The 15,000-nt window shown below is 32.7% G+C and overlaps 1 protein-coding gene across 1 annotated transcript in view; it reads right to left on the bottom strand.

The window, feature by feature from the left end:
* Positions 1-12,394: 12,394 nt before the first annotated feature.
* Positions 12,395-15,000, bottom strand: part of LOC137641266 (glutamate receptor ionotropic, kainate 1-like) — an 11,541-nt gene continuing 8,935 nt past the window's right edge. Inside the window, exons 8-10 of the mRNA XM_068373695.1 lie at positions 14,462-14,698; positions 13,719-13,897; positions 12,395-12,551 (exon numbers count right to left, since the gene is read on the bottom strand). Of these exons, the coding sequence (XP_068229796.1) occupies positions 12,395-12,551; positions 13,719-13,897; positions 14,462-14,698 (573 nt within the window). The remainder of the gene's footprint in view (positions 12,552-13,718; positions 13,898-14,461; positions 14,699-15,000) is intronic.

Below are 15,000 nucleotides of genomic sequence, written 5' to 3'. Positions count from 1 at the left end.
ACTGTAAGCTTTTTGAAAAGAGCTAATAAAAAACACAGCTCAAAGTATGATGGTCGGTTCAAAACCGCACCGGTAAAAGTATTTGTGGGCGATCGTGTGTATGTGAAATGTTTACAACCTAGGAAACACAAACTAGAGCCAGCGTATTTGGGTCCTTACCGAGTAAAGATGGTTAAATCTAACACAGTTGTGATACAAAGTATTATTAATGGCGTGGTGTCTGAACATCATCAGGCACACATACATGTGGTGCCTGAAGAGGTAGTTTTCAAGGGTCAGAGTGTTCCTCCTTACCCATGCATACAGTACGTGACATTCCTCGAGTTGATGGGTAAATTGGTTTTTCCTTTGCTGTTGCTATTATTTGAATAGACCTCATTTCTTCTTTTTTGATGATACCAATGTGTTCTTATGTTGATGCTTAATGTATACGTAAAGTGTTGTGGTAATTTTGCCGAGTGTGGCAATACGTATGACATATTGTTGAGTGAACCTAAAAACAATCAGAGGTTTAATAGGTCAGGTGAGATCCGTCAGGCGGATGCTGTATTATTAATGTATTTTTATGATTCCTGGTTGCTGGGGCAGGGGCGGTTCCCGAATGGCAAGTGGCTGCGGGATTTGGGTTCAGCCTTGAGGATAGGCAGTGTTAGAGAATGTGCAGATGTGAATACCTTATACTTAATGTTATAAGAGAAGGGCGGGATGATGAATGATTTTCTTGGGAAAACGGCTAGTGGCCACCGGTTGATAGTTGCAAATGCAAGTGTATTAGTGATTTAAATAAATGGCAAATCTGTGGTGGTGAGTTGTGGTGCGAAATTGTGCCGTAAACCTGGACAAGTAAAATCGAGGGATGAAGGAATATCTATTCCTACCCCTGTTCCGCCCAAAAAGCCCGTATTGCCCGCAACCAGAGGGAGGTTATTGATGAGGTTGTGTAAGACTGATGATGATATGATTTTTTTTTCACCTTTGGTATTCTGTATTTTAGTTGCAGAGGTCTTCAGAAGAAATGAGTGGAATTATTTATATTGTATTGTGTACATTTTTACAAGCAATATTTCATTTTTTTTTTTTTTTTATGGAAGATGTGTTATTTTTTGGGGTGATTTCTATATATATATATATATATATATATATATATATATATATATATATATATATATATTATGTTGCATTTCTGTTTAGTACATGCCATGCATATTCCAGGTCAGAATGTCCTCCATATATCATAGACTAGTGAGGACGAGTGCGCACTTCCTCCCGGAGTGAGGAGCTGGGAGAGAGAGAGAGAGAGAGAGAGAGAGAGAGAGAGAGAGAGAGAGAGAGAGAGAGAGAGAGAGAGAGAGAGAGAGAGAGAGAGAGAGAGAGAGAGAGAAGTAATGTCCTAATTCTTGTATGAAGATATGTGTTGTACTTCAAGGTAAATGAACCCTATAATCATGAGAATTCCACAAAACCTATAACTCAGCATGCTGTTGTAGCAAGATTGTATTTTGATAGCGAGGAGTAGTTAAGTGCCTTTGTGCTTTCTCTGAGACAGGGCGCTCGCCTGAGAGTGTCTGTTGTACAGTGTTCTTTCGAACCTTTTGTAACAAAGTGAAAAAAGAAAACATGTTCCGATGTCTCATTATCCGTGGACAAGGGATATATATGTATATATATATATGTATATATATATATATATATATATATATATATATATATATATATATATATATATATATATATATATTAGGCGATTGCTTTAGTGGCGTCAGTGTGTTTGCTACAGAAATCCTCGTATTTTCACAACTTATTTAATTTTTCTGTTGTAAGCCTTTAGTTAAAGAAACGATGATTATTCATTTTCTTTTATGTTCATTCACGACAGTAATGATAATTGTTTCTTTAACCAAAGGCTCACACCAGAAAACTTTAAGAAGCTGAGAAAATACGAGGGTTCTTGTAGGAAACATATTGACGTCACCAAGGCAATCGCCTTAAATGTAAATTGCATCAGAGAAAAGCTGTCCCAATATATATATATATATATATATATATATATATATATATATATATATATATATATATATATATTTATATATATATACTGTATATATATATATATATATATATATGTGTGTATATATATACATACACACACAGTATATATATATGCAAATATATACAGTATATATATATATATATATATATATATATATATATATATATATATATATGCAAATATGTATAGTAGATATATATACATATATGTATATATATACGCATATATATATGTATGTATATAAACATACATATATATAAGTATTTACATATACATATATATATATATATATATATATATATATATATATATATAAAACATTAAAATACGAATCTAGCTATACCTCTGAATGTCTTGTAAAAAATCTAATCTCTAGGCTATTGATATAAATAACTGAAAATCTAAAGTTGAAAAAGAGTCAAACCTCTACAAATCCTAAGCATTCCTACCGGAGTCCAATGTCCGCTTGGTCCACCACAGCCGAGCTCCTCGGAATGAATAACCTATCTACCTTCCCAAACTCACGAGCGATATGTTCCCGTCATTTATTTATGATGGTTTTTCCGCAACCTGTATCCATGTTTGAATTATAGAGATTTTCGGTTTAGGGTGAGCGTGTTTGAAAGAGTTTGTTTTTACTATGGTTACAATCCTATTACTCTTAATTGCCTGTATTTTCTTGAATTCGTGTTTAGCTGTTTGTTTGTAATTTTTTTTTTTTTTTTTTTAATCGTAATTTTCAGCCTCAGATTATTGCTAAAGTTTATTAATGCACTACATCAACACGCACGCACACATAAGCACAGACAAAGAAAAAAAAACTTTCAATGAGAAGTACACATCTACACAAAATTCTTTTTATTAATGCACAAAATTCCCTTCATCAATCTTCATAAAATCCCCTTCATTAATCTATATAAAATCTTTAGTAATCTACACAAAATCCCCTTCATTAATTTGCACAAAATCCCCTTCATTAATCTACATAAAATCTTTAGTAATCTACACAAAATATCCTTTATTAATCTACACAAAATATCCTTTATTATTGTACACAAAATCTCCTTTATTAACCTATAAAAAATCTCCTTTATTAATTTACATAAAATTCTCTCCATCAAGCTACACAAAATCCCCTTTATTAATCTACACAAAATCCTTTATGTAGGTAGTAGGTTGGCAAGGGGCACCAGCTACCCGTTGAGGTACTACCGCTAGAGAGTTATTGGGTCTTTTGACTGCCCAGACAGTACTTCTTTGGTTCCGGCTGTTTTCCCTTTGCCTACACATACACCGAATAGTCTGGCCTATTCTTTACTTATTCTCCTCCGTCCACATACACCTGATAACACTGAGATTACCAAACCATTCTTCTTCGCTCAAGGTGTTAACTACTGCAATATGATTGTTCAGTGGCTACTTTCCTCTTGAGAAGGGTAGAAGAGACTCTTTAGCTTTAGTAAGCAGCTCTTCTAGAAGAGCACACTCCAAAATCAAACCATTGTTCTCTGGTCTTCGATAGTGCCTCTGCACCTTGGTCTTTCACTCTCATGGGGAAGAGTTCTCTTGCTTGACGGTACACTCGGGCACACTATTCTCTGTTATTTCTCCTCCTCTTGTTTTTTTTTTTTTAAGTTTTTATGGTTTATATATGAAATATTTATTTTAATGTTGTTACTGTTCTTAAAATATTTTATATTGATTGTTAATTACTTATATTGGTCTCCTTATTTCTTTTCCTCACTGGGCGATTTTCCCTGTTTGAGCCCTTGGGCTTTATAGTATTCTTCTTTTCCAACTAGGGTTGTAGCTTAGCAAGTAATAATAATGATTATCAATCTACACAACATCACCTTTATTCATCTACACAAAATTCACTTAATCAATCTATAAAAAAATTCTTTTAATAATCTGTACAAAATTCACTTCATTAATCTACGCAAAATATCCTTTATTAATCTACGCAAAATCTACTTCATTAATCTACACAAAATCCCCTTTATTAATCTACACAAAATCCCCTTTATTAATCTACACAAAATCCCCTTTATTAATCTACACAAAATCCACTTCATCAAATTATACAAAATTCCCTTTATTAATCTACTCAAAATCCACTTCATTAATCTACACAAGGTCACCTTTATTAATCTACACAAGGTCACCTTTATTAATCTACACAAAATTAACTTAATTAATCTAAACAAAATCCCATTGATTAATCTACACAAAATCCCCTTTATTAATCTACACAAAATCCACTTCATCAAATTATACAAAATTCCATTTATTAATCTACTCAAAATTTCCTTTATTAATCTACACAAAATCCACTTCATCAAATTATACAAAATTCCATTTATTAATCTACACAAAATTTCCTTTATTAATCTACACAAAATCCACTTCATTACCCTACACAAAATCCCTTTTATAAATCTACTCAAAATCCTCTTCATTATTCTACACAAGGTCACCTTTATTAATCTACACAAAATCCCTTTTATAAATCTACTCAAAATCCTCTTCATTATTCTACACAAGGTCACCTTTATTAATCTACACAAAATCCCTTTTATAAATCTACTCAAAATCCTCTTCATTAATCTACACAAGGTCGCCTTTATTAATCTACACAAAATCCCCTTTATTAATCTACACAATATCCACTTCATCAAATTATACAAAATTCCCTTTATTAATCTACTCAAAATCCACTTCATTAATCTACACAAGGTCATCTTTATTAATCTACACAAAATCCCCTTTATTAATCTACACAATATCCACTTCATCAAATTATACAAAATTCCCTTTATTAATCTACTCAAAATCCACTTCATTAATCTACACAAGGTCATCTTTATTAATCTACACAAAATCCCCTTTATTAATCTACACAATATCCACTTCATTACCCTACACAAAATCCCTTTTATAAATCTACTCAAAATCCTCTTCATTATTCTACACAAGGTCACCTTTATTAATCTACACAAAATTAACTTAATTAATCTACACAAAATCCCATTGATTAATCTACACAAAATCTCCTTTATTATTCTACACAAAATCCCCTTTATTTATCTACACAAAATCCCCATTATTAATCTACACATAATTAACTTCATTGATATACACAAAATCCTCTTTATTAATCTACACAAAATCACTATTATTAATCTACACAAAATCCCAGTTATCGAAAATACCCATCGCGAGAAGATAAACACACAAAATTCATTTTTTTCTAGAAAATGCATTCTACATAATTTCCCTAATTGGAAAAAGAATTTAACAGTGCTGATAGTATTTTGTATCAAGATAAGCACATTACTTTTAATCAATGAGATATTATTCCAATTTGTTTTGTGGTTCATGGCAGCTGTGTTCCTGGGACAATGTTCTAAGTAAGAGCGCGTGTATGTGTTCATCTTTTTCTTTCATTGCGAAATTGATTTTAACAAGCAATTATTTTCAGTTATGTTCTGTATGTTCATTTGCTTGTTGTTAGTGATAATAATAATAATAATAATAATAATAATAATAATAATAATAATAATAATAATAATAATAATAATCTCCCTTATATAATAAAGAGCAAGTATATATATATATATATATATATATATATATATATATATATATATATATATATCGTCACCTACTACGCCTATTGACACAAATGGCCTCAGTTAGATTTCGCCACTCGTCTCCATCTTGAGCTTTTAAATAAATATTTCTTCTTTCATCATCTCCTAATTCACGCTTCATAGCCCTCAGCCATGTAGGTCTAGGTCTTCCAACACTTCTAGTGCCTTGTGGTGCCCAGTTGAAAGTATATATATATATATATATATATATATATATATATATATATATAGGGGTGTGTGTGTGTGTATATATATATATATATATATATATATATATATATATATATTTATATATGTATGTATGTATATATATATGTATATTGTTAGGTTGTTTGATTGTGAAACAACCTAGTTTCAATTTTTTTTATAACTGCCCTCTTTTTCTTTATCAAGGCGGGTGTCTTGTTTACTTTTGGCACGTTGTGAGTGACAAGCTTTAGTCAGGTTTGGGAAGCCAGAGGGACCGTTTTCTCGGGATGCAGTCGAGAAAGAGCAGCAGACCCAGCTTTGGAGTATCTCCTAGTTGGTGGTGACTTGTCCTCAACCTAGTCCTCGAGGTCGAGATGGTTTGGAAGAGTTATTCTTCGGTGGCAGCAAAGTGGCTGTCGTATCGACACTGTCGTGGTAGTTCCCGCAGTGTTCGATGGACGTCCTCGAGGATCAGGGATTGTTTATGAATGTTTGTATGTTGGAGGAACCAGTGTGATAATGAGAAGATTCTCTTATTAATTTTTCATTGCTGCTGTTTACGGTGTTTTTGTTATTGAATTCCATTAATTGTTTATTATTTACTTTAACTTTGAGTTGTCTGTAATTGAAACTTTGAATTTTAATCTGAATTTGTGGTAACGATCATTTATGTCTCTGTGCTTCCCAATACCTGTACTCATTGTAATTATTGTATATACTTGTAATTATTGTATAATTGTTGTATAATAAACTAGGTTAAGGTACTTAAGTGTTTTCTGTTTTACCCACCCCTTTGGTTGTTGCAGTCCATTGGTTCATTCCAGTCCCAATTCTTTTAGTATTTTTAAAGAACCTGTTGAACCATTAAGGCGGTTCATATCAATATATATACAGTATATATATATATATATATATATATATATATATATATATATATATATATATATATATATATATATATATATATCCCGTCACGCTCCAAGCGCTGAGCTCTCCCCGTCTCTCGGGTAAAGGGGAGAGAGATTAGTCATACCTTGGTGAGATGGTGTGCGAGTGTGTGCATGCCTGTCTAAATATTTAGCCATCATTTTTGACGGGTTGTGTACAATAATAATAATAATAATAATAATGCAATTTACCCGAAACCAAAGGTAATATGACTACTTAAGTATCTCAAAGTCATTTAAGTTTTCTACAATGACTTTATAGTAATAAGTCTAACCTTAAAATTTTTTCAAGTTCAAAAGATAGCAGTCAAGAGATCCTATATGCCAAACCAATCTCAACTAAGTAAACATAATTAGCGCTCTTTATATGCGAAGATTTTCTTCTTAGAAGTCACATATGTATAAGTATCTACATTGGAAAACTTCCATATAGGAACTCATAATATTATTATTATTATTATTATTATTATTATTGTTGTTGTTGTTGTTGTTGTTGTTGTTGTTGTTGTTGTTGTTGTTGTTGTTGTTGTTGTTGTTGTTGTTGTTACTACTACTTACTAAGCTACAACTCTAGTTGGAAAAGCAGGATGCTGTAAGCCCAGGGGCTCCAACAAGGAAAATATCCCAGTGAAGAAAGGGAAAAGGGAAAAATAAAATACTTTTGTGAATAGTAACAACATTAAAATAAATATCTATATAAACTGTAAAAACTTTAACAAAACAAGAGGAAGAGAAATAAGATAGAATAGTGTGCCCAAGTGTACCCTCAAGCAAGAGAATGTGAAAGTATATTCATAGACAAATTTTCAGACATTCATTTGTTTTATGTTTTCATTTTAGAAATTAGCTACTCTACTGTATATTCATACTAAAATGCACAATTTGTTGTATATGATTTCATTTCAGACATTAGATATGTTTATGCTAAAATAAACCCTGTAGATCGATTCATTGATACATGTAATACATAATACATAATATTCGATAAACTGAGTTATATGTTTAACCAATATATTCTTACGTCTTTGATGTGACCTTCGGACTAGTTTGGTATACATTTACTCTACATCTTGCTATCATAAATTGCAATCATAAATTATCACCTTGTGGACATAGGTTTAAATATGTTCCTATTCCTGTATTCCTGTATTAACATTCGATATTATGTCGTTACATGAGCATCGTTGATAGTCAACATTTGAACCAATTCCTCACTTTTTTTTTTTTTTTTTTTTTTTTCTTTTTTTTTTTTTTTTTTTTTAGAAAGTCATATATTGGTCCTTGGACATATTTTTCTAACATATCGCCAAAAACTTGGTAATTTCTTTATCTAAAATCATAATGTTACTTTGAATCGGCATTTGATGCATACTAAATATCAAGTAAATATTTATTTCAAATTTTAATCTATTTCCATTGTTGAAGCAGAGAAAAGGAGTATGTAGCCGAACCCGTTAACTACATTCATACGGGGACTGATGACCACTGTTATTGTGACGCTATTGTGACGCTAGTTGACTCTTCATAATCTACGACTGGAAAGCTAACAAACTGAATATGCACAAAGAGGTTCCGCGTTGACATGATATCCTTTGAGGGAATGAGAACTTGATTATATTTTATAGTATTTGTGTCTTTTTTTATGCAAATCTAATTACGTGCTCTCGCACGCATACACACGCGCGCGCGCGCACACATATATATATACACACATATATATAAATATTTTATATATATGTAATATATATATATATATATATATATATATATATATATATATATGTATGTATATAACTATATATATACATACACACTATGTGTATATACATTATATGTATACAAAAGATATATATATATCTACATATTATATATATATATATATATACACACACACGCAAACTCATACACATACAATGTGGGTGCGCGCTAGCGCATGATAGTGTATTTTCAACTTTCATACTCTCACCTCATCAAGGAAAATTCTTTTTTTTTTTCTCTTTAATTCTTAATAAACTCGTTTCCTTAACTTTCAAGTTAGCCTTCTTTATCAATTTACATTTAGTTGTTAACATCATCGAACATCCATAAAATGCTTATTACCTCCACAAAGGAGGTTATGTTTTCACCTCTGTCTAACTAAATATGTCACGTATGAATTTTGATGAGAATTTCAGGATCTGTCAGAAATTGGCTAACTTAGATGTAGTTAGATTTTAGTGGTGATGCCGATCACCATCCTGATCTAAGACCTTCGAAGGAATCTTCATTACGGTATTGCGAGATCGGACCAATTTGGATATTTTTGCTTATAATCAAAAGTTGCGGATGAATTTTGTTGAAAAATTCAAGATCTGTCAAAAATGGGATAACTTAGAAGCAATTACATTTTGGCAGCGATCCCGATCGCCATCCGGATCTTTTTTTTTTTTTTTTTTTTTTTTTTTTCCATTATTGCGAGATTTAATCGATCTGGACATACTTGCTTATTACTCAACAAATACAGCACAGAATACTTTGAAAATTATTTTAGCATAATGCCATCATATGGTCTAACAGTTTCAACATTATGGACTTATTGCTCATAATTGTCTACTCGACAAAATAAATAAGGATTTAGTGAAGGTCGAGATATTATGATAAAGAGAACTGAGCAGCCTTGGCGGAGTTCTGCACTCTCTTGGTGCTTTTTTACTTGTGTTGTTGATTTCACGGAAGGTTTGCTCTATAAACAAAACTTGTCAAGATTATTTCCATATTCTACCAGACAATATTTATTTTGGGGCGAGCGGGGCGGGAAGGGGAGAGAGTGGACATCGTAGGCATTAATTGGAGTGACGCAATTAGAATTAATCAATCAATCCTTCTTAAGGATTATAAACCAGGTGGGTGGTATTTATCCTAAAAGAGTAAACAGAAGTGAAAAACATCATGAGAAAAGCAGTGACCTCATTAATCAATACAGATAAATGTGATGCAATTGAATAGTTTACTGTTAAATCGTCTCTATCGAAGCACTCATAGAATAAGAAAGTCTTCAGTTTCCTTTTAAAAGCCTTAATGTCTTCAATTATTCGGATGTCTCGTGGGAACTTATTATATAGTCTCGGGACCGCATATTCAAAGGCTCTGGAGCCTTCAGTAGACATATATCTAGGTTCCAATAGTTTGAAACCCTCTGTAACTATTCTAAGGTTCTGAACATTGCATAAAATGTTATGATTAATCCATATATAAAGTTTGACATTTTGCTTTATCTTCAAAATATTAAGTGATGTTTATCTCATGCTCATAAGAGAATTTTCAAATAGTTTATAGCAAAGTATAGAGGATAATGAGTCCAAAAATTATGATGGCATTTTCAAATGATTTATGGTAAAGTATAAAGGATAATGAGTCCTAAAATGATTCCTCTATTTTACATTATGTATTTTATATTTTTCATTATCAGTTACAATAAGGATGCTTTTGAAAGCATTCACAGATAAAAATTAGCTGAAACATAGAATATAGGAGGAATTTTATCTACGAATTAAATTTCTTTTCCTTCATGTAAGAGATAGATTATATTTGATTTTCAAGAGTAATATGATTCATCCATTATCAATTTCCATATAGATGATCTTAAAGCAATTTTTTTTTCACACGTCTAGATTCCGAAAACAGTTAAATTCTTGAAATTGCAATTATTCATTTTTCTTTCACAGCAACAGTAAAAGTCTGTTTGATATTGAAAAACGAAAGCAAAAGTAAAAATGTTTGATTTTGAGAATCGAAAGCAACAGCAAAAATCTGTTTGATTTTCAGAATCGAAAGCAACAGTAAAAATCGATTTGATTTTGAGAATCGGAAGACACAATAAAAATCTGTTTGATTTTGAGAATTGAAAGCAACTGTAAAAATCTGTTTGATTTTGAGAATCGAAAGCAACAGCAAAAATCTGTTTGATTTTCAGAATCGAAAGCAACAGTAAAAATCGATTTGATTTTGAGAATCGAAAGACACAATAAAAATCTGTTTGATTTTGAGAATTGAAAGCAACTGTAAAAATCTGTTTGATTTTGAGAATCGAAAGACAGTAAAAAATCTGTTTGATTCTGAGAATCGAAAGTAATAGTAAAAATCTGTTTGATTTTGAAAATCGAAAGCAACAGTAATAAATCTGTTTGATTTTGAGAATCGAAAGCAACAGTTAAAAATCTGTTTGATTTTGAGAATCGAAAGCAACAGTTAAAAACCTGTTTGATTTTGAGAATCGAAAGCAACAGTAAAAAATCTTTTCAATTTTGAGAAACGAAAGCAAAAGTAAAAATTTGTTTGATTTCGAGAATCGAAAGCAACAGTAAAAATATGGTTGATTTTGAGAATCGAAAGTAACAGTAAAAATCTGTTTGATTTAGAGAATCGAAAGCAACAGTAGAAATCTGCTTGACTTTCAGAATTGAAAGCAACAGTAAAAATCTGTTTGATTTTGAGAATCGAAAGCAACAGTAACAATCTGTTTGATTTTGAGAATCGAAAGCAACAGTAAAAATCTTTATGAATTTGAGAATCGAAAGCAACAGTAAAAAATCTGTTTGATATTGAGCAACAGTGAAAATATTTTTTTATTTTGAGAATCGAAAACAACAGTAAATATCTATTTGATTTTGAGAATCGAAAGCAACAGTAGAAATCCGTTTGAATTTGAGAATCGAAAGCAACAGCAAAAAATGTTTGATTTTGAGAGTCTATAGCAATTTTCCAACACGATACTTCGTCATTGACTCTAGTGTCGGCTTCTGCAGCACTTGTGTGTCATTTTCTCGACGACGAAGGCTGCCATTGCCAGGCCGTAGCCCAAGAAGAGTATGAGGAAAGACGCCCAACATGTGGTGCAGTCCGAGCACAACTCGCTTGTCGGTCTCCTGAGATGAGAATAAACAATTTAAATGATTTGTCATACATTGCAAAGCTTTTCCAAAAAAATGGGGAAAATTTCAGTGCTATTTCTACTACTCGGAAACCCCCCCCCCCCCCAAGTAAGGAATGTTAAAATCGTCGTAATTACAAATAAACAAGGAAAGCAAAGTATTCTTTTTGACCACAGTGCCCTTTCTTTGAAGTTAAAATGTGAAGGAAGAACATATATATTTTTTTTTTCAATTCGTAAGGACATTTTGACTTCTTAATGATTTTCCTAAGTTTATGAATACAGTACAGCCACTAAGCACTTAGCACATGAAAAGTGAAAGCTAATTAAATAGATTTCTATTATACCGTTTATCAGATTAACGATAATAGAGTAAAAAAAAAACAATAATTACAGGCAAAATTAAGGTCTGTTCTTTGCACAGGCTAAATATGAATTACCTTTTTATCGTGTGAAACATTAAAACAAGTATGTTGACCATGATGTCTAGTTATATAAGGTTATTGTAAAATATTTTCATTAGAAAAAACAGTTTCTATGAATTTTTATTCAAACCGCCCTCTTGGATTACAGTAAAATGTAACCTTTCCCCCAACCCCCAGCCACCGGCCTTCCTCTTTCTCTTACCTGTAATTCACCATAAAGGTCAGCCTTCGAGTCTTTGGTCCCCTTGAGAAATTTCTCTTCTGTTCTGTGTAACTCGAGACGTCGTGACGTCCCCTCGTCCCAGAAATCGATTAATCCTACTTCGATCAAGCGGTTTCATTATTCGAGTAATTCCAGGACGAAAGGGGGCACCTTTTCTGCAATAGAATTGTTATTTTACTCTCTCTCTCTCTCTCTCTCTCGTCTCTCGTCTCTCTCTCTCCTCTCACCAACATTATTTATGATGAATTTTATTGCTTACTTTCCGCTAGTATAGTCTGTATTTGCGGCGTACGTGATTATAGATGTTGTGGCATCAGTTATATACTCTCTCTCTCTCTCTCTCTCTCTCTCTCTCTCTCTCTCTCACCAAACATTATTTTATCTCTCTCTCATCTCTCTCTCTCTCTCTCTCTCTTCTCTCTCTCACCAACATTATTTATGATGAATTTTATTGCTTACTTTTCGCTAGTATAGTCTGTATTTGCGGCGTACGTTATTTAAGGTGTTATGGCATCAGTTATATACTCTCTCTCTCTCTCTCTCTCTTCTCTCTCTCTCTCTCATCTCTCTCTCTCTCCCTCTCTCTCCTCTTCTCTCTCCTTCTCTCTCTCTCTCTCTCTCTCTCTCTCTCTCTCACACCAACATTATTTATGATGAATTTTATTGCTTACTTTTCGCTTGTATAGTCTGTATTTGCGGCGTACTTGATTATAGATGTTGTGTCATCAGTTATATACTCTCTCTCTCTCTCTCTCTCTCTCTTCTCTCTCTCTCTCTTCTCGTCTCTCTCTCTCTCTCTCTCTCTCTCACCAACATTATTTATGATGAATTTTATTACTTACTTTCGCTTGTATAGTCTGTATTTGCGGCGTACGTGATTATAGATGTTGTGGCATCAGTTATACTCTCTCTCTCTCTCTCTCTCATCTCTCTCTCTCTCTCTCTCCTCTCTCTCTCTCTCTCCTCTCTCTCTCTCTCTCTCTCTCTCTCCATTTTCTTTGGTGTAATTTTATCTTTTAGACATCATAACTAAAATCCACAATGCCGACAGATATTCCTTTCGCATTCAGACAAACTACTTAGAAATAGAAACAAAGGTAATTTTGCTAAGAAGGTATAAGGCAATATGATTAACTAATATATATGTTAAACGGCCATCTTTAGTTATATTAACTATTTTAAAATGAGAATGCTACAATGCGAAGTCATCGTTATGTGAAAGGAATTTCAAAACAAAATATTTAACTACATATTTACCAAACACAGTTCTTCGTTCATCTCATGGCAATATAGAATGTGATTGAATTACTTAATAGGCCTACCTAAATCCCCATCCGAAGTCCGACAGCATCCTGTGTCCATGTTTACTGACGTAGTAAGGTGACCTCCCTGAACTATCAGTGTGATAAGACGCTATTTTGGTGCTTACGTCATTCTTTAAGTTGAGGAAGGAATAGCCTCCTTTAAGGACCTTGGCTAGTCCCTCCGTTTCATCGACACTCTGGAAGGAATCAAGGTGAAACAGATGAGGAACTTTCTATCTAAATAGATGAAGATAAAGGAAAATTCATGGATTTTTTCCCCCAAAGAAATAACTGTGAAACAGATCGGGAGCATATTACTATGAAGATGAAGGAAGATTCGGGGATTTTTTTTCCCTAAAGAAATCATAGTGAAACGGATCAGGATCATATTACTATGAAGATGAAGGAAGATTCGGGGATTTTTTTTCCCTAAAGAAATCATAGTGAAACGGATCAGGATCATATTGTTATGAAGATAAAGGAAGATTCGTGGATTTTTTCCTTAAAGAAATCACGGTGAAACAGGTCAAGAGCATATTATTATGAAGATGAATGAAGATTTATGTATTTTTTCCTATTATATCAGTTGTTATTTCAGGATTGTAAGAAATGTAGCTTGAGTAACATTAAGAAAAACTCCAGAGGACGTTAGATTGACTTGAATTGACAACAATGCTGAAATTGATATACCATTTAGAATGATCACCAACGACGACAATATTCCTTAAGCCTTAAGAAAAGAAATAAACAAATTTATTTACCTCTAAAAGATTATACACCGTTTTCACAATCGGGTCAGAGCTAGCTTTGAAGTAGCTCAACGGTCCTCCTGTGAGCATTGACTTCTCGATGCCCCATTTCCATCCTGGTTGACTCACCAAATCTCTGAAGTCGTCAATGGGTTTTGTCTTACTCTGAACAGTCAGGTAAGCCACGAGCGAAGATTTGAAACCAGTGATAATCACGAGACTAGCCAAGAGCCACCAGATTAGCATCATCTGTTCAGAAAAGATACTTGCAGTTCTGAGAAATGTTGTCACAAGATTATTTTTTTTCGAGAATATATGTTCACCAAATTACTAGATTCCTGGCTGAATCTCGCCGGCAAAATTTTCAACAAGTGCTCAGTTTTTGTAGTAAATCCAAAGCTAAATGAGCAATGTTTCCACACTTCAATTTTGCACTCTCTTTGCAACTTCTCTTAAAGAGAGAATGCCATAAGGAAGTCACTGTGCTTCAACACATGATATCACTTCCGTGTTGAAGCCTTGAGACGAACAAATGGCGTGTTTCCCCAAAT

Source organism: Palaemon carinicauda, chromosome 5, assembly GCF_036898095.1.
Source record: "Palaemon carinicauda isolate YSFRI2023 chromosome 5, ASM3689809v2, whole genome shotgun sequence".
Classification (NCBI taxonomy): domain Eukaryota; kingdom Metazoa; phylum Arthropoda; class Malacostraca; order Decapoda; family Palaemonidae; genus Palaemon; species Palaemon carinicauda.
This window is presented reverse-complemented; position numbering and strand designations above follow the sequence as displayed.